This window comes from Eubalaena glacialis, chromosome 2 (assembly GCF_028564815.1).
Source record: "Eubalaena glacialis isolate mEubGla1 chromosome 2, mEubGla1.1.hap2.+ XY, whole genome shotgun sequence".
Lineage (NCBI taxonomy): Eukaryota > Metazoa > Chordata > Mammalia > Artiodactyla > Balaenidae > Eubalaena > Eubalaena glacialis.
Window position 1 is genome coordinate 70,460,941 of NC_083717.1, and position 21,180 is coordinate 70,482,120.

General features: G+C 39.0%; 2 protein-coding genes across 9 annotated transcripts in view; one reads left to right on the forward strand and one right to left on the reverse strand.

Annotated features, from left to right (window-relative positions):
* Positions 1–2,915, forward strand: part of INTS14 (integrator complex subunit 14) — a 39,242-nt gene extending 36,327 nt beyond the window's left edge. For 6 of the 8 annotated variants that reach the window (XM_061180176.1, XM_061180177.1, XM_061180182.1 and 3 more), the window contains one exon: positions 1,474–1,703. In XM_061180176.1, coding sequence (XP_061036159.1) covers positions 1,474–1,636 — 163 coding nt within the window. In that variant the 3' untranslated portion in view covers positions 1,637–1,703. Of the gene's footprint in view, positions 1–1,473; positions 1,704–1,812; positions 1,878–2,835 lie in introns of those variants that run through there. The other 2 variants (XM_061180179.1, XR_009699381.1) reach the window with 2 other exon arrangements.
* Positions 1–21,180, reverse strand: part of HACD3 (3-hydroxyacyl-CoA dehydratase 3) — a 32,068-nt gene that overhangs the window by 2,600 nt on the left and 8,288 nt on the right. The window contains exons 2-10 of the mRNA XM_061180186.1: positions 19,322–19,364; positions 17,355–17,428; positions 16,256–16,420; positions 14,616–14,667; positions 12,116–12,226; positions 6,352–6,479; positions 4,555–4,667; positions 3,245–3,351; positions 2,549–2,680 (exon numbers count right to left, since the gene is read on the reverse strand). Of these exons, the coding sequence (XP_061036169.1) occupies positions 2,549–2,680; positions 3,245–3,351; positions 4,555–4,667; positions 6,352–6,479; positions 12,116–12,226; positions 14,616–14,667; positions 16,256–16,420; positions 17,355–17,428; positions 19,322–19,364 (925 nt within the window). The remainder of the gene's footprint in view (positions 1–2,548; positions 2,681–3,244; positions 3,352–4,554; positions 4,668–6,351; positions 6,480–12,115; positions 12,227–14,615; positions 14,668–16,255; positions 16,421–17,354; positions 17,429–19,321; positions 19,365–21,180) is intronic.

Consider the following 21,180-nt stretch of genomic DNA (forward strand, 5'->3'; position numbering starts at 1 on the left):
TTCTCTGGTGGTCCAGTGGTTACAACTCTGCGCTCCCAATGCAGGGGGCCCAGGTTCGATCCCTGGTCAGGGAACTAGATCCTGCATGCCACAACTAAAATCATGCCGCAACTAAAGATCCCACATGCGGCAACAAAGATCCTGCATGCCGCAACTAAGACCCGGTGCAGCCAAATAAATAAAATATTTTTAAAAATACATAAATAAAATACGTCTACCCTTCTAGCTTTTTTAGTAAAATATTTTAAGGGTCTTTCCAACACTTATTCCTTTTTAACACTTTCAGTAGGCCCACCTCATGGAGCCTAATTACAGTAGTACTAGATTTATCCAGTAATAGAGGTAAAGAGCTCTTTTAATGAGTACGTTTTCCAAATTGAAGCTTACTCCCTTAAAGCGCCAAACGTTTTAACATTTTTGGTTTGAAATCTTTCTGAAATGGAGAAGAAGAACAAATGGAATAAAATTTAACCTTTGGCAGATGACCTGCCCCCATAATGTATATCATTTAACTGCACTTCTGCCATGTGCTGATTCCGAGGGGCTCCTCAAGGGTGTAGGTCTCTTCTCCCCCACTTCTAAATGACCAAGATCGGGAATTCCCTGGTGGTCCAGTGGTTAGGACTCCACGCTTTCACTGCCAAGGGCCCGGGTTCAATCCCTGGTTGGGGAACTAAGATCCCACAAGCCGCGCGGTGCGGATAAATAAATAAATAAATAACCAAGATCACTGGGCTTTCCAACTTCTTGGGTTTACTTTTTGTGGTCTCCCTCTCAGTCTGGGGAAGCCAGCCTCCAAGCTGGTCCCCAATAATCCCTACCTCCTGGTATTTCATACCCTTGTGTAGTCCCCTCCCACATTATGCAAGGTTGATCTGTGTAAGAAAGAGAATACAGCAAACGTGATACTATGTCGGGGCTTCCCTGGTGGCGCAGTGATTAAGAATCCACCTGCCAATGCAGGGGATGTGGGTTCGAGCCCTGGTCCGGGAAGATCCCACATGCTGCGGAGCAACTAAGCCCCCGTGTGCCACAACTACTGAGCCTGCACTCTAGAGCCCGGAAGCCACAATTACTGAAGCCCGCGCGCCTAGAGCCCATGCTCCGCAGCAAGAGAAGCCACCGCAATGAGAAGCCCGCGCACCACAACAAAGAGTAGCCCCCGCTCGCCACAACTAGAGAATGCCCGCGTGCAGCAACAAAGACCCAACACAGCCAACAAATAAATAATAAATTCTTTTTTAAAAAAAGTGATAGTATGTCACTTCTGAGTTTAGGTTATAAAAAGCAGTGTGGACATGATAGAAGTGCTAATTATCACTATAATGGCAATCTTATTACAATTGATAAATGTATCAAATCAACATGTTATACCTTAAAGTTATACAATGTTTTATGTCAAATATATTTCAATAATAAATAAATTTTTTAAAGGCAAAAAAAAAAGGCAGTGTGGCTTCTGCTTTCTTCCAGATCACTTGCTTTGGGGAGAAGCCATGTCATGAGCATCCACGTGGAGTACTATGGCAGGAAACTGAAGCCTCCTGTCCACAGCTACATAAGCGAGCTTGCAGCAGATCCTCCAGCCCCAGCCAAGTGTGCAGAAACTGTAGCCCCAGCTGAGCTGACAGCTTGACGAAACCTCATGAGTGTCCCTGAGCCAGGGCCACCCAGCTAGCCTATTTCCTGACTCTCAGAATACATGCGAGATAATAAATATTTTCTGTCTTAGGCTGCTAAGTTTTGGGGTAATTTATTACACAGAAAAAGATAACCAGTATACTATCTGCTGTCACATCCTTCTGTTGCCAGGAGACCATACAGCCATACTTTAAGGCCACCTCAAGACTTGTGAAATACAACAGGGAGAAATATATGTAAGTACATTAAAATGTGTTAGAACTTTATCTAAAGTAAACAATCCTCATAATTAGAAAGGCTTTTAAATCTCTCATATTTGCAATAATTTAGGTTTACTTCTCTTTCCCTTCTTTTAGTGCTTGGTTTTTATGAGTTAAGGCAAAACTTTCTGGTTTTACATAAAAGTAAACTAATAAATAAGCAACGCTTTACATGAGGAGTGGGGGGCTTTCCTATTGTTAGGTAGAAGCCTTCTGACGTCTCTTGGCTGCTCAGAGGCCTTTACTGCCTTCCCTCCTTGCTGCCAGCTGTTATCACCACCTCTGTAATAATTCCTCTGGATAAGGGATCTGCTACTGAAATTAGTAGAAGTAAAATGAGCTTTTTATTCATTTTTTATTCAGTTTTAAAAGAGCTGCATAAATTGTTTTAAACATGAAATATGGTGAAGTCCCAATGACCTAGAGCATTTCAAGAAGATAACTCAATCACTGGAGATGTGGGAAGAAATACTTCCACACATAGCATATTCTCCTAATGGGTCTGTTTTGCACAGTAATCGTTCTCTAACTTATTTCTACTCTTTTGAAAGTAAGAATACTAATAAGGATTTTTAAAACTCTGAATCATTTAACTCTACCTTCTAAGAAGTAACAGAAAAAAGGTCTATTACAGAGCCAATACTTACCTAAAAATAATATTATAAGATAAATCTGAAGAAAAAAGGAAAATCTAACTTTGATTTTCACTGGATATGGCAATGTGAAGCTGAATCTTCCTGTTTCATTAAATATTGGAATGGACTGGATCACTGAGACGGCTGAAAAGCAGAAACAAGAACGTTTTAGAAGCAAATGAAATACAGTAACATCTGTTGATAGAACCTTCTAACCCCTCAAAGTTTCTGGGTTTGTTGAAAATGCTTCTTCCGCCTCTTTGTACAATGGGCTCATGTCTCTTTTTTCTTCCCCCTAGCTTTCCTAGGAAATAAGCCTCCAAGCTGACAACAAGGATAAATGAGGAACAGTCACCTGATAGCACTGGACTTCCTATTCCATAAAATGAAGAGAAAAATCCCTGACTCACTCACTAGGTGTTTGTTGTAATAAAATCAAGTCATCAATAAGAACTTGCTTTGGAAAATTAAAAGTACCATATAAATAGGAAGCATGCAGTGCATGACCACCCAGCTTCCAAACCTTAACAAAATGAGCTACTTCCCTGGAACAGTCTGGATACCAGGAGTATTGTGGAAGGAAGCCACTAGAAAGAAATTCTTGAAAAGTTCAACACCCATATTTCAGACTAAGGCTGGCAGAGGGAGGAAGAAAGATCTGGCCACCCCTTGGAGCTAAGGTGTAAAACCTAGAGTTCCTGAGAGTACCTTCTGCCAAACATCCCAGAGGATATAGGGGAATCCACATAGTGTAACGAAGCCATGTGAGCACCTTCCAATCCATGTCAATGCAGGAAAGCATGTAGAAGGGGTACCTATTGAAAATAAGGAATTAACATGTTAAAAGCCACTGAATGCAACCCTAGAACATCATTCAACAATAATTTCACAATTAGCCACACATGGCTTCTTCTTAGCAGAATTATAAACTCCCATAATGCTCCTCCTCCAATCTTCAAAGGATATGAATTCTCAATAACGGCAGACTAAGTTTAGGTCTCAAAGGAACCCTCTATGAAAAGGTTCAGTATACAGAACAGATGCTCAGAAGCATTTTGGCTTTATTCCTAGTTGATCTACATTCCAAGTAGGTGAAGATGACAGATACTTTGACAGACACTTTATCTCTGCATAAATGAACATTACCAAAATTAAAGTATACAAAAGACCTCTAATCTATAATCAGGAATACTCTATTTAAAAAGAGATAACATAAAAAAAGAAAGTTGCTTCCTCCCAAACAGTAAAAGTTAATATTAAGTACCTATAATCTCTTTCACCTTTGTGTTAAGTAGATTAGAGGGTATACTGGGTGCCATGGGATACAGACTCCATTTAAACAGTCTAGGACTGCTGATGTCTTTTCTCCCTCTTAACTGTCAACTTTACCAAAATACCACCAAAGCTAGAGCTGAGGAGTCAATTTGCAAAACCAACCCTCCACTTGACTGAAAAGTGAAGAAGTATGGAATATGTATGGTCTGGTAAAGAAGAACACATCTACTTTAATTGGATCTTTTTATTTTTTTTAAGATATTTCTTCTACTGACAACTGAGAATGGAAGAATCAGATAAGAGGTCAATTCAAACTTCAGTAATCTTGTAGTAAAAGATTCATTTCTATCATCCCTTCTCGAAGGCTAGTCTTTACTGCTTCCATCCAACCTGGGATGCTCCTTCAGCCCCATGTTTCTTCAGCCCTTTCAAGAATTTTTCCATGTGAATGAGTCCTCTCTTTCTAACAAGACAGCAAGATCCTGAAGGGCAAGATCCTTTCATTTCTCTGGATCTCTCCCTCTGCTCTCCAGTTTCCAGGCTGGTATGATGATCCATTGACTGTTTAAAAAAAAAAAACTGCCTCACCTTTACAGAGCACACAGATGCAGGTAGAACTCTCCACACATAGAACCTTAATCTCAAATCAAATGAGACTCTGGATAAGACAGCAACTCCCTCAAGAAGAGAGGTGCTCCAGAGTGGGAGAAGCACTCAAACACCATCCTGGCATTTCTACCCACCTCAAAATTTCAGCTGTGCTCCATACATAAAACACAAAGAAAACCACAGCTTTGTTTTGCATTTCTTCCATGGTGCCAAAGACGATAAACAAAATGAAGTTTCTTCCAAGAAGCTATTAAAAGGACCCAAAAGAGAGAAAGAAGTTTTAAAATATATTTTTAAAAAACAACATATAAATGTATTATCTGAAACGTAACCCCACTAAATTCAAGGTAAATAGAAAAAGACTGAGAAAACTTAGAACAAGTTAAAGTGCCCAAGCCAGTATTTGTGGACAGACGTGTGTGTGTGTGTGTGTGTGTGTATTACACACGTTCAAACACAGTTTAAAGAATACTGCCAAGTGAACATCTGCGTCTGCATAACACAAGTTACGAAACAGAACGTTACCAGTGTGGCACACCCCCTCCCTCCCCGTAGTAACTATCTTTTTTTTTTTTTTTTTAAATATTTATTTATTTTTGGCTGCTTTGGGTCTTAGGTGCAGCATGCGGGATCTTTCGTTGAGGCATGCAGGCTTCTCTCTAGTTGTGGCGCGCGGGCTTAGTTGCCCCACGGCATGTGGGATCTTAGTTCCCCGACCAGGGATCGAAACTTCGTCCCCTGTATTGGAAGGCAGATTCTTAACCACTGGACCACCAGGGAAGTCCCAGTAACTACTATCTTGCGTTAACCATTCCACTGCTTGTCTTTATAGTTTTACTACTTATGTATGTATTCCTCAACAGTATATTGTTTCATTTTGCTTGATTTTAAACTTTCTGAAATCATACTCTATGTATTATACTCTGACTTGCTTCTTACTCAATGTGACATTCCCAAGATTCATCCATGTTGGCGCATGTGGTATTGCCCAACTCCAAAAGGCTTCACTCACATTGTATTCTACACGAATGGCATGCCCTGGAGGCATGTGATGTGATGACACCGAACTTATCTTGCCCTAGAAATTCTACCCTGATGCTTATTTGTACTAGTCTTTGACATAAAAAAATATTATTCCATATTAGTGGGTCACTCACTATCCGCTTTTATTTTTTTGAACTAAACAAAACAACCTCTTCCCAAGGACGGAAAACCAAGAAATAACAAGGCTACTGTATTAACACCCTTTACCATGCAACTGATACTATCAGAATGCCAGAGCTGATATGCCAGAAAAGGGTTGAACTATAAAAACAGCATCCAGAAGAGACTAGCCAACAGTCACCTGATTCCCCCTGAGTCTGGGTTGGTGGTATCTAACAATGTGTAACTGCATAGTTAGGGAACAAGGCAAGGAGGCTGAAAGACTTTGATGTCCCATTCCTAATAGCAATCTTCCAAATATTAGGAAACAACCTAGATGTACTGGGGGTGGGGGGGAAAACTCCCCACATGAGTCAGAAAAGCCACCTTCATACATGGAAGAAAGTCCAAAGTGAAGAGAGTTCCCAGGTATTACACCACCTTCATTGACCTGAGGTGGTAGGAGACCAGGCACACCCCTATCTAAGAAGAGGTTAGGGTTTTCCACTCCTGCCTGAGAATCAAGCTTCCCTAGTTTTAAAGCTCTTTTTATAACTTTGTGATATCACGAAGATATTATAAACAATAAAATAGACCTGAAATGGCAAAAGTCTATTTTAAAAAATATCCCTCAGGTTTCACATTTTCCAATTTGTTCAGATAAAACAATGCTATTCCTGTGCAAATAGGTATTTTTACTAACTGAGACTTCCCAGCAAAGTGTGGATACCTACTAAATAAACATTGAAACCTTTCATTCCCCACCCTCGAGCTCAACTGTTCAATACCTGGAAAAGAGAAGGTATCACTGATGACTTAGTGACTCCAATTGCTGCATTGATAGCTTCCACAACTGCCAGCATCTGGCAGAAATACATCATGTCAGCCACGGTGTGGAACGTGTCATAGCAGGACTCTATGGGACAAATACACATTAAGGGTAAATCAACTGGCAAATTCCAACAGAAGTATTTTGCAAACTAGATAACTCTTTACACGAAAGGAATTTTAGGAAAAGTATAATAAACATCCAGTCAGATTCAAGTTCACTATTCACCCCTCCATGGGCCTGAATAGTAAATTCTACTGTTTACCAGAAAGTTAACACATAAACCCTGTATGCCCTTCTCAGTTTTAAAAGGCAAGAAGAGACACATACCTAGACTTCAGTTATTATATGCTGAAAAATCTATGTATCAAGCACAATGATAATTCTTTTCAGATCCATTATCTCATTTAACTTAAAGCTAAAACTATATCACATATATCAACTGCAACCTAGCCTTTTAAAATCTCAAAAATTGTACAATCAAATAAATGCAGAAGTATAAAAGTACTGAATAAAATTTTCAAAAACCTTAATTGTATTTATATATTTAATCCTATTAATTCTTATTGAGAACCTATCCTAACTTAAAAATCTAAAATGAAAAAAGAACAAAAGTTTAGCAACAAGATTTTTCTCTGAAATATTACAGATTTCTAAGTGCATTAAAACAGAAATGAGGCTTCCCTGGTGGCGCAGTGGTTGAGGGTCTGCCTGCCAATGCAGGGGACACGGGTTCGAGCCCTGGTCTGGGAAGATCCCACATGCCGTGGAGCCACTGGGCCCGTGAGCCACAATTGCCGAGCCTGCGCGTCTGGAGCCTGTGCTCCGCAGCAAGAGAGGCCGCGATAGTGAGGGGCCCGCGCACCACGATGAAGAGTGGCCCCCGCTCGCCGCAACTAGAGAAAGCCCTCGCACAGAAACGGAGACCCAACACAGCCATAAATAAATAAATAAATAAAATTAAAAGACACAAAACCAAAACTGACTTAAAAAAAAAAAAAAAAACAAATGGTATAAACCTAAGAGTATGGAAAGTTTGAGTAAACCATAGTATATCTATTTCATGGAATATTATATAACAATTTAAATGACAGTTATTCCTTATATGAGGACAACAAATGTGGTATCAATTTGGAGTGGTCCATAATTTAATATCCTTCACTTTTCATACTGATCCTCACTTGACATCCTGCATTCCTACATTCCTCTTTGCAGTGTTTCTCAACCAGGGCACCACTGACATTTTGGGCAAGACAGTTCTTTGTCCTGCACATTGTAGAAGGTTGTAGGATTCTTGCCTCTCTGCCTATTAAAGTAGTGCCTCTAAGAAATGGCAGAGTTAGGCACCTTACCAACAAAGATGACACTGCAGGCACCTCAAAAGAATACAGTTTAAATATCAAATGAATAAAACAAGCCCCTTGCAAAAACTAAAAAAACTCTCTAATATTTTCGCGAAAATGATCCACTTTACAATCCTGCTACAAAGTCAAACGCAAAAAAATGAAGAATGGTATATAGTGTTATTGCATAATTTTGCCGGAAAAATTCCACCAATGTGTAAGTTCAAAATTTGACCAATTCTTTTCTTTGAAGAAGTAACACAAAATTACAATTTAAATTTTTCTATATATAAGATAAAAAATTTATTCATAATTTTAAATGTCCCTTGTCAAGACAAAATCCCAATCAAATCTTTCTGTTGCCATTTACAATGAAATTCTGGTATCCTTTTTCAGGGGATTCACTTATTAATTTCTTGGACAAATTATCTTTGAAAAATGAGGTTCTCCATTACTTTGAACTAGAAAGTTGTGACTTAAGATTCGGCATATGGTAAATAAAAATAAGATCTTGCTGATTTGCCTCTGATTTTATGGGAAATTCATCCTTGTTTCAATTCAGGAATAGAAATCTGATTTCTAAAATGACTGTTATAAAGAATATTAATAACATTAACACACTTATAATACTGTTTTAAAAACAAGATGCAAAATTGTACACACAGTATGACTATAATTTTTAACTGCAGGAGAAAATAAAGACTAAAAGGAAACATATGGAAATATTAACAGTGATGGACAATGGCTTATTCACCTCTCCTTCCATCCCACCGCACCTCCTCTCTGGTTTTCTCCCATTTTCCAAATGTTCTTGAATCAGCCCAATTACTTTTATGATTTGAAAAAACTTTTTAAAAGTTCTAAAAGGCACTCATATGTTAATGGATATAGATTTAAATAGTGGTAGTATAAAATAGTATACTCTTTCTGGGCAGTATAAATCAGAATCCTTAAAAACAATCTGCCCCTAACACATTGTAAAGCAACTATACTCCAATAAAAATTCATTTAAAATAAATAAATAAATAAAATAAGATAAAATAAAATAAAAATAAAAATAATCTATCCTTTAATCTCGTAATTCCACTTTAGGAACTGTTCCTAAGAAAGTTATATGGGTTTAGAAAAATATAGAACAAGGTGCCAAGAATCTGTTGCTCTGATAGATGGGATTATGGTAGAGCTTTTGTTTTGTTTTATTTAAGTCTTTAAGTAATAAACACATTTTTATAATTAGAAAAAATTTTTAATTTATTTAATAAAAAAGTATTAATAGAGAGACAAGAGTTTCTACATAAGCCTAAGAGTTTGCTATTTCCTTAGCATGAGAAGTTTAGCACATACATGTTTACGTGAAAAAAACAAGTACATGTGTAGAATTTGCCATTCACCAACATCCTTTATTCAAAAAGAGATAATTACAAAGGGCAAACTATGACCCTGGGTACCAGGCCCAGGTCCTTATTATACCTTTGAGGACAGATAAGAGAAGAATTACACCAGCAGCTCCATTCCAGTAGGTGGTTTAGGAAGGGGCTCAGAGCCAAAATAGAAATTACAAATCCAGGCAGCTTAAACACATGACCCAGATGACTTAGCAGCTTTTGGAGTGGATCACCTAACAGCTAGCAGGCTTGAACATTTAGAATCGATCCAACTATGTTAGGTTAAATAAATTATTTATGAATTTGAATGTACCTAGTCATTCCATGGGACTTGTGATAAATTCACACTAGTAAGAGCTACAGATCTGAGAACAACTGTCTGAGACTTCCTTTGTTTCTTTAAATAACTCATCTGTAGACCTCTGGTTACACATGACTATAAGATACTAGGCATTTGGGAAGTTGTTCACTAGCCTGCTACTGTGCTTTGCATAATTCCAAGGTATTAAGAAGGCTGGAAAAACAACGTGCACTTCTTTCGCAAGATTCTGGAGCTAACTGCAATTCACCTTTACAAAACTCAGATGGGAAAATTTAGGACTGAAGAGTAAAATAGTCTACAGGATTTTTTTCTCTTTTTAAATAGTTTATATTTTCCATTATGCTCATATTTTTCCTCATATTTACTTTATAAAATAAGGAAAAAATTTTAAATGATCCTTTCAAACCATTTGAAAATGGTGCCTTTTCTTCCAATCATTTCACATTTATTGGTTCAGTTTTTTTCTCCTTTTTATATTGGTGTGATCAAACTGGAAAAACAAATTTATATGTTACCTTTTTAGCCCATCATAAGTATTCTTCCATATTATTATAACCTCTTTAAATACTTTATATTTGCTTTACAACATTCCACTGAGTGAACAATCTAAACCAATCCTTCATTGATGGACATTTAGGTAGTTTGTAATTTGTCACTAATATAAATAATGCCATAATGTGTATCTTTTTGAAAAAGCTTTTCTTGTAGTTTCAATTATTTCTTTAGAACGTATTTCCAGAAATGAAATAACCAAGTTCAAGGATATGAACAGTTAAGGTTCTCAATGCACCTTGCAAAATGATTTTCCCAAAGAGTTGCTGTACTTATGGACCCTCCCAGTAGCCACTGTTGTGTTTGTTTTAGCATATGTTGTCTTGAATTAGGTGTCTTTTACAACTTTGCAAAATTGATACATAAAGAATAATATTTTTCATTTCCTTCACCATTACTGAGTTAAACATTTTCTTGTGTGCTGAATTAGTTTTATTTCCTCTTACGAACTGCCTGTATATGACCCTTATTTATCTATTGGGTGGAATTTTCACATTTTAAAATCAATTTGTACAAGTTCTTTATATGTAAAAAAAACAACCCTTGCCGATATTTGTTGCAATTTTCCACCAACCCTCCATCCCCATTTTGCTCAACTCAATATGCTTTTAATCTTTAATGTTGTTTTGGCTGGATGTTTTTACATATATAGAAATTTAGGTATTTTATGTAGTCAAATACATTGACCTTTTTCTTCATGATTTCTTCTATCACTTTTAAGGTTAGAAACTCCTAACCCTCCACATGTGATTTTATAAAAATTTACTTTATCTTCTATTATGACTTAACTTTTTGATATATGGCTCCTAAATCCTTTGGGGGGATTTATTTTTGGATACAGTGTGAGAAGAGTCAAACAGATTATCTGCCTCCCAAACCTAACCAGTTTTCCTTGGAAACATTATCCATCTAATAAAAAAAAAAATGATTGGAAAATATTTTCCCTTCCACTGATTCATGATTCCTTTTTTTTATCATATCCATAATCTGGAGATATATATATATATAAAATGTAAGACCTATTTCTGAGCCACCTAATCTGCTCTATTAATTAGTCTATTCTTATACTAGCACTATACTATTTTAATTACATTCTTTCATATCAGGTAGAGAAAGTCCTCTCCCATTACCCTTTCTTCCTTCAAATTTTATTATCTATTTATTGTTCACAATAAAATTTCAGAATACTTTAGACCACATTCTCAAAAATGTTCTGTTGTCATTTACTTTGGCCAGAATTCTGTTAAACATATAAATTAATTTAGCAAGAACTAATATCTTTTTTTTTAATATAAATTTTTATTTATTTTATTTATTTATTTTTGACTGAGTTGAGTCTTCGTTGCTGTGCGTGGGCTTTCTCTAGTTGCGGCGAGCGGGGGCTACTTTTCATTGCGGTGCGTGGGCTTCTCATTGCAGTGGCTTCTCTTGTTGCAGAGCACGGGCTCTAGGCGCGCAGGCCTCAGTAGTTGTGGCACGGGGGCTCAGTAGTTGCAGCTCACGGGCTCTAGAGCGCAGGCTCACTAGTTGTGGCACACGGGCTTAGTTGCTCTGTGGCATGTGGGATCTTCCCGGACCAGGGCTCGAACCTATGTCCCCTGCCTTGGCAGGCAGATTCTTAACCACTGCGCCACCAGGGAAGCCCCAAGAACTAATATCTTTATGATAGTCTTTTCATTCAGTTTTACAATAGTCCATTTAGTCTATTTAGGCTCCAAAGGGGTGAGATCCCTTAAGGACTTGTATAACTTTGACACTGTGAGTATCACATCAATTTATTTAGTTATAAATGAACTATCAAGCGTGAATAAGAAAGGGATGTCAGCCCAAGATGTACCCCTGGCTAGCTGTGTGGATGTGGATCATTTCTTTGACCATCTCCAAGTCTGTTTTCTCATCTATTAAATGGACAGAACATCCAGTCTGCCTGTTTCACAAGGCCAAGGGAAGTGAAAGATGTGAACATACAATGAAAGGCATGAAGTGCTACACAAATATGGTGGGGGGGTAGGGGGTGGGAGTGGTGGTATTGTTAATACCAAAGGTAGAGACTGTTACTTCTGGTGAATAGGGGGCCAAACTACTGAAAAAAGAAAACTAGCCTTGAAATTTTGCACTTGCCTTTTCCCAAGATAAGGAACCGCACAGTCATGTTGACAAATATCCAGGAGAATCCCAAGAACTGCACTAGATTATACATGAACAGGTATCCTTTCTTCAAGCTTGCAAGAGCTGAAAAGCAAAGCAAGGTGGTAAGCTGTTAAAAGCAGTAGTCACAGCAGGAGATGGGTACGTGGGGCATACTCGGATGACTTCATCCCTCTTTACTACTTGGGTGCGCTAAGCTCCCCCAAAAATACCTGGCCCAGGTCTGCACCAACCTGGGCTCCTGGTCCCATAGAAAAACAGATAAGGAAAAATTATAAGGAACATTGTAGTCCAAGGTATGTGTTCAGCAGTCTTTCCCCTCACAGCACTGAAGAGTAAATATACAGACTTAACAAATCCAAGAGGGAAAAAGAAAAATTACTTCTGGCAAAGAATGACTGACTAGCTAAGGAGGCATTAAAAGGAAATAAAGCTATACTCAGCTCTTGCTCTTGTCATCTTAATATAATCTACAGTTTCTTCTTTTCTAGAATTTTTTTAGGTCATGTAGGTCAAACTAGCTCAAAGAGATAGAAACTGTAATTTAAAAATTCTGATATTTGCTCATATATCCATCTAAACAAGCATTAACTGAATACCTACAATATACAAGATACTGTGAGTAGCACTACTGAGATTCAAGGATGGTTAAGACATGATGCTGCCCTCAAAGAGTTTACAATCTAAAAACCATATTACAAGATTGAGAGTGATAGGTAATGTCTTGTGAAAATTTCAAGGTGAGAAAAATGACTTTAGGCTGGAGAAGCATGTATCAGGCAAGTCTGCATGGATGAGATGGTATCTTATCTGGGCTTTGAAAGACGGTAGAATGAGGATATAACCAAAGGAGGAAAATTACAAACCAAGAGGCAGGAAGGAGAATAAGGGACATTAATTTTGTCTGCAGCCTGAGTTTGTGAAGACAGAGCCAACTATGGAATTAAGGAAGGAGTAAGGAGCTTAGACAGAGTCATGGTTGAGTCAAAGGAGTAGGGCAAAGGAAAGGATAATTCTTGAGAACTACAGAGTTCGGGTGTTGCTGCTACATATGTATTCCTACCTAAATATTTTTGTAGCCACATATCAATGTTGCTACAGAGATACTCTGCATAGACACTTGGTTGATGCTCAAATAATCACGATTAGTGTGGTCAATCAAAAACAGCCTTATCCTAAGGGGCCAAAAAAGTCAGACTTCTAGCAACATTTAACTAATTAAATTTTTTTACTTCAAAACTACAAAAATTTATTACACTTCCCCATATAAAGAACTTCTTTAATCAGGAAACTTTACAAATTTAGATAAAACTGTTAAAGCTTTTTCTAAGATCCTCAAAAATCCATATTTAAGAATTTTTACATATTTCAGATGCTTATTCCTCTAAAACACCAAAAAATTAATTCAAATCTCAAGGTGGCCTTTTTATGTTGTTATTCTTCACCTCCACTAATCCTCTCCCCTCCTCTGCTTCTCTAAAGCAGAAAATTCCTCTAAATTAGTGGTTATTCAATTTTTTAAAAAAGCAATAAAATGTCTTTTTCAAAGGAAACTTTATTCAGAACCCTAATACATAAAACACAAAAGCCAAGCTGCTCTGATTGAAGTAGACCTGCTTGCTTGGCCTATCCCTCCAAAGCATCTCTGGAAACCCCTGGGGTACCATGGAACATAGTTTGAAAACCACTGCTCTAAAACTTTCCCCTTTCTTACTTATGGCATGCCAAATAAGTGCCACTAAAACTGAAAAAGTTCAATTTAGGACATACGAGAAACCCTTATTTTATTCTACTTTTCAGCATTAGTTTTGTATAGACCTGCATGGTCCTCCTACTAGAACGGAAGCTCTTTGAGCACAGGTGCTCTGATGGAGTCACTGGCTCCACATCTCAAGGGCCTAGTGCAATGCTTTCCATATGCCACAAATTTAAGATAGCTGCTGAATTTAATCTACGATACCCAGACGATAATACACTTACAGAGCTTCTTGCTTGGGTAGAAACAGAAATAGAACTGGATTTTTAAAAGGTTAATGAACAGCAGGACTATACAGAATACTTTCCATCTTTAAGGTTGACAAACACAGCCATTATGATCTCAGTTGGGACAAAAACACCAGGCTGGAAGAAGTGCAATCATGGACCTATGCAGTAATCTCCACACCTCTGCAGGACTTGCTGCCACCTAGCACCCTACCTAGTACCCACCTATTAGGCCAGTCCAGGAGACTGAGGTTCTTCCATTCTGCTATACCAACCTTGGTGTACTCAGATGATGTTAGGCCCCCAACAGAAGGAAAACCTTAAAAGTAAGACTTCTGATGTGGGTGTGCACAGCTTAAGCATTGGACATTAAGGATTTCTCATAAACTCCCCTACACAATGCGAGCACTCCTGTCACATCACACTCATCTATACCCCCATCTCTGTCACAAGTTAACTGGTAACTACCACAGCAGCAAGGCCAACTTACTTTCAGGGGAGCCTTGGCTTTCAATTCTGAGTTTATTTAGGCGTTCTTCTTCCTAGAATTAGGACAGAAGTTTTCCAAGAACACAAGTTAGACTACTGTATAGCACAGGGAACTACATTCAGTATCCTGTGATAAACCGTAATGGAAAGGAATATGAAAAAGAATATATATATGTATAACTGAGTCACTCTACTATATAGCAGTAATTAACACAACATTGTATTTCAACTATACTTCAATAAAAAATAAATTTAAAAAAAAAGAACACAAGTTAGAATTTCCAGATGCTTGCAGAAGTCCACATGCTGGATAAGTGATCTGGCTCCCTCATAGCCACCTCCTTGCTTCCTTGGGGAAAATGTCCTAGCTCATGGTGCCAAAAAGCCTGACTCCTGACTGGGTAGCACTGGTATCACAGAATGCCCATCCAATGCTCACAGGATTAAACCAATCAGCTGGCTTCCAAACTACAAAGTGGGCAGCCTTAAAATCCTGGAGCTGGAAAAGACATCCAGAAAATTTGTCATGGTTGTAGAAACAAAATGGAAATTTAAGGCGGGAAATAGATTGCTATTTTATTTTTAAGACCTCTATAATATAATTTTCCAGAAGCTAAAATCACGTCTCCAACATCAGTGTGAACTTATACTAGGTTAATATAGATATAGATGGATATATATGGAAATATTTATAGATAAGTGTATATGCATGGGTTAGTATACACACATAGATTTCCTTGTTCTATCAGCTGAGAGGGCCTAAAAGCAATGACACCCCAGAGGCAATGAGCGCACCTAGCACCCAGATCTTGGTTTCCACTACCATTCTCCAATAAAAAGAACAGAGCAGGGAATATACGAGATAAACCTGGCGCAGCTTATAGTGCCAGAAATTAAGGATTAATTTCTTTAAAAAAAAAAAAAAAGGCCCATGATGATGGAGCTGTGTCAAAGGGACGCAAGAGCCAACTGCAAGAGCTTCCAGCGGCCAAAGCTAGAACAATTTGAGCAACAAAATAAATAACATAGTATTGGATTATAACCCAAACTATAAAACAAATATTCATGAGTCCATACTGATATATGACTGAATAAATAAATCATAGAGAACAGAAAAATCTCCCATGCAGAAGAATTCCAAATAAAGTATACAGATACTCCACCCTAAGAATGGGAAGTATAACTCCTGACTCCTTAAGTGTGGACTATGCATAGTGACTTCCTTCCAAAGAGAACAGTAAAGGAAGGAGAGGAGTTACATTACAGTAGAGAAACCTTACAGGGGAGAAACCTGCCAAAAATTACCTCAGCCAGATGATCAAGATTAATATCAACACTGATAGGTCATATTGATAGTACATATTCTTGATATGACATGATAAGAACGGCACTTTACCTCTGTGGGCTTCCTCCCCAAAACCCATCGCCCTAGGCTAATCATGAGAAGAACATCAAACAAATCCCAATTGAGGGACAGTCTACAAAATACATGACCAGTACTTCTATAAAACCACATCTCCAGGTCTTTCAGGGAATTTATAACTTTGTCCTTATTCTATCAGATTCTGATAGATATCTGAGGTGGCCCAAATAACTTGGGTTCCTCATGACTTCTGTCTAGATCCTAAGGTCCTTACTGACCTTGGCTCTGAGCTCCATTTCAGCATCAGACTCATCCAGCCAACGATCAAAGTCAGGGGCCAAAAACAGTGGGCGCTTCTCCTGCTTGGTGAGTCTCTCCCACCACTGGCTCACCTTCTTCTGTACCGTGATGTTCACCTGCCTCTGGGTCAGTTTGTAAACCAGCTAGGAGAGAAAGCAAGAACGTGAGAATGCCCTCCCACATCCCCCGCTCCTTCCCCTGAAACTGTACAAACCACTGTGGCCATACAAAGAAGCTGCACTGTATACTTACTCCCCTTCCTTCTTTGTTCCTAAAAGTCCTGAAGCAAAGAAAACATCCAGACCAAGGCTGGTACAAGGAAGAACTGGTAAAAACAGCCATGTCTTTCTCTGGTTCCCCCCGTGAATGACACAGGAGGAAAGCAAGATAAGAAAGGCAGATAGTTCCTGGTTATCCTAGCAGAAACTGGCATGAACGTCCTACCAGATCTACATCATGCAAGGCACTACATCCAATCACCTTCTCAAGTGCACCATTACCTTCCAAATTTTCCTCCCATGAAGATGTCTCAATTCAAATGGTCATTGGTTTCTGGCATTGTTTTAGAAAGGCCTGCCTCAAGGCCAGAACTGTACTGTATCAGTTACAACTTTTTCACAGGGAGTCTTTCACTACAGGGTCTTCTCAACTAAACTCAAATTCTTAGGGGCTGTTCCAGCTCATCATTCTTCTATATGGCCTCTCCCTTTGCCTCCAAAGCAAGCCCCAGACAGATTCTCTACCCCTTAAACCACTGCTGACTATTAAGAATCTCAGAGCTGGAAAGAACCATAGAGATCACTTAACCCAATCCTTCATGTAACACATGAGGAAACTGAAACTCAAAGAGGTGAGGAGAATTATTCACACCACTAATAAATGGCAGAGCCCGGATTCGACTCAGGTTCTCCAACTTTCCTCTTCCTCTGAAGCTAAAACCTGGGCTCTATTCCAAACAAAAGTACATTCTACTTTGTTTTATCTTCTTCTTCCCCAGAATCCTTGCTCCCCATTTCACAAAACTACGAGTATTTATTCCTTAAAATGTACAGGGAAGTGAGGAAGGAAAGAACATACCTCTGGCTTCACAAGGTCTAAGAACTCCAGGTGAAATCCATAAACATTGTCTCCTTTGGCACCATGCCCCTGAGCTATAAAGAAAGAAATGTGGGTTACTGTGAACTTGTGCAGAGCAAGGCCATTCAAATGTTAGCTTAGTGCAGTTCTTTCAGGGGTATGCAAATATTAATGGGTCCTGCAAATGAGTGGGGGCTTGTGAGCAGAGCTACTCAACAGCTAGATAAGCTAAATCCTGGACAAAAGTTTATCTCCTTATGTCTTTCTGGTGAGCAGTTCCAGAGTATTTACTTAATCTTCGAATGCGGCCTCAATGATGCCCAGTACAAATAACAGGCAGGAAAAAGAATACAGAAAGCAAAGCCAAAGGTAACACATAGATATAAATTTAACTTTCACATTTACTTTGGCTCTGAATCCACAGCAGAGAAAAATCAAGTAGGTGTATTATTATCTTGACTGCGGTTAAGGAAAGCCACAGGGTACATAGAAATGCTGGACTGTCTCAAAGAAAGCTGTAAATTTAACACCTTCCAACCAGGGATAGATGATGGAGCAGCTGACTTTTCCTTTAGCACATCCCAAATGGAACAAAAAAGAAAAATAACATTTTCTCAGCTCATTCCTGAGAGGACAAATGGAACTAGCAGGAAAGTCCTCAGGGTGACCATCATGCCATTCCTGTGCCTTGACATGGCTCCTTTCCCCAAAGCAAGCAGGTGCTGTGCCTAGGAGCCAGTGACTGTGGGACGTCCCTGCCCTCTAACTCTCTCACTTGGTTCCCTCCTGCGATTATCTTTCTTCATCTGGCCATACGTGGTATGACTTGCCTAATATGTGCTACAGGTGGCTATCGTTCTCTAAGACCATAAATTCCTTAAGGTAGGACAGTCTATAAGCTTCACGTGGCAAGATACACTTTTATCATTTTAACTTCCTTTCAAATGTTTAGCTCCCCCTCAAAATCTGAGCTGCCACCACCACTGCTCTCACCTGGAAAAGTAGATTCAAAAGCCAGGTTGTGCTTTCAGGCAAGTATATTAAGGTAGATGGAGTCTCATGTAAAGCAGAAACTCTTCAATCTCCCATAATCCCAGTCACTTACTAATGACATTCCAAGGAACCAGAACAGAGAGAGAGCAGGGAGAATCCCACCCTATTATCACTGTTACCCTACTGGGTAACAATGAATCCAGACCTACTCTCTTAGGCACAGCAGAAAATTTGCTGGTGAACTGAGGTGGAAGGAGATGGAGGCAGATTCACAGAATCAAAGACTGTCAGAGTTGGAAAGCTTTTAGATGTCATTGAGAGTGCAGTGCTCATTAAACTGGTCTGTAAGTATATCAGGGAGCCACAAAGTCTCATTAAGAAAATTTCTATTTGGGGGGTTTTGTTATAATATTTTTAAAAAGAATCATATTCTGGGTCATCTAGATGGCTACCTTATAATCAAGTAGTACCGCAGGAGTTCAGTGTTTGCGACTGTGTTCACAGCTGCAATGGAGCTAAATACCACTTAAAGTGACCATATTTAATCCATAACACGTTTCTTAATCTAGGGTCTATGGCCCTGGAGGATCCTGTGGATGTGTGTTCAGGTGTCCATGGATCCTCAAGTTTGAGAAACACAGATTATAACCCAATACCCTCCTTTTATAGGTCCAGAGAAGTGAATAAGTTGTCCAAGGTGGTCGCAGATTTAGAGCTAGAAGATATAAATCTATTTTCTAGCCCATGATACCTTTTCTCTATATCTACTGCCTCTCCCAGGGGAAAACAGGATATTAAACAAATTATTGACTTTTCTAATCATACATCTCAAAACATTCTAGCTTATCCCACAAGTATCAGAGTGGTGAGCATCAACAGAAAGTGAATAAAATAAACAGATAAAAATAAAAAGCAACCACCACTATGTCTCTTTAACTGTGTAGAGGACTGAGAACATTTGCCAGGATACTGACCTTTGAAATGCAGCACATTTTCAGTGATGCTGATGGCAGGATTCTGTGGAAAGAGACCAAGGATGCAAGAACGGCATTTTAATGAGAAAAATGGAATTAAAACCAGGGGCTTACTTCCCTCCATCCATCTGCCTTGGGCACTCGACCTCCTGCCCTGTGCTTCCCCCAGAGAATATATTTGGTCATTTATCCACATCTCTGTGTAGGGTTTCTCTATGTCTATCTGTACCCATCTGAGACTGCAGGCTCCTGCAAGAAGGACCCTAAACTGCTCTGCTGTGAAGAACAATCAGATACTGAGTCAGTCCATTCTGCTCATGGTAAATGGTACATGGTGCCGTGTGAGGTGCTACGGAGGAATACACAGATCTCTAAGACTCAGTCCCTCAGCTGTGGAGGCAGAGAATCTAGTAGAACAGATGAGTCATTTCCTGTGAGAAGAAATGATATAGTATCAAGTAACATATGCTCAAGACCAAAAGAGTAGTAAAAAGCAGTTAAGTGCTACAGTCATTAAGAAGAAAGTGAGCACAGTGGGAATAGAATGGTTGGGGACAGCCTCACCAAGGAGTGAGACCCATGCTGCAACATGAAAAATAAATTAATTCCTACAGGTTAAGGGAAGGGCTGCGGATTACAGGCGGTTGGATGAAAATGAAACATGCAGTGCTTCAGCCTCAGGCTCCACACTCTTAACCCCTATCCAAACCAAGACTAGAAGAGATGGAAATTCTCCAAATTGTTCATTTATTCCCAGAAGTTGCTACATGCCTTTTAGCAGCATAATCTAAAGTGAAACAACTGAACTCTTTTTTCAGTGAATGAGAAACAGTTCATCTCCTAACTCCCAGCTCAAAATTATAAGCAAGAAGCAGCCTGTTTCCAGTGCCACAGCTAGTTCATTCATTTTTCTCCTGTAGGCTCCACTCTCTGTGTTCCATCATGCATCAAAGGAAACCAACAAGACAGACAGAAGGTGAAGGGGGGGTTTATACTAAAAGGCAGTGGGAGCCTAGATGCTCTATTCATAGCCAAGAGCGTTAGGAGAAGGGGGAGCATGAAGGCTGGCTTGGGGGAGCATTTGAGCCAAGCTTTAGGTTAAGAACTTCCCCGGTGAGAGTACAGACTTCAGGCTGAGAAGCTTACCCAAAGGGGCTAACAATCTAGATGATCTTTTCTGTGCCAGGAAGATGGAATTACGGAACCTCATCAAAAAAGTCTACACTTTCAGGGGCATGATTCCTCTATAAGGGAAACAGGGTTTTGGTGTGAATATTATCATGAAAGCTAGAGTTCTGGGAAGTCTTGGTGGTATACTTCCTACCTAAGTCACTTCTTGCCCCACTCTGTGTTCCCCATATCTTAATTCACTTGGAAGGAAAAAAGGAGTCTGGGGGGGCCCAGTTTATTCTCCTCAGACATAGATGTGTGAAACCAAGGTTTAAGCATCTAGCCACAGCACAGGGCCTGGATTTCACTAAGCATTCTATGAGCCAGATTTCAGATGCTAACTCCTACCCAGCAGTACACTGGGCATGTCAGGTTCAGCTTCTCCAAAGGTGGTAGTAGTTAAGGAACACATTTCAGTAAAAAAAAAAAAAAAAAAAAGAAAGAAAGAAAGAAATAATATCAAGAGATTCCTTGTCCTCTTTGCCCACTTTCCCTCAATGGTAACATTTTACAAAACTATAGTATAATATCACAATCAGGATATTGACATTGATACAGTCAACCTATCTGGTTTGAATTTTCCCAGTTTGATTTGTATTCATTTGTGTGTGTCTGTGTAAGTTCTATACAATTTTATTACATGTATATGTTCGTCTACTCAACATCACAGTCAAGATACTGAACAGTTC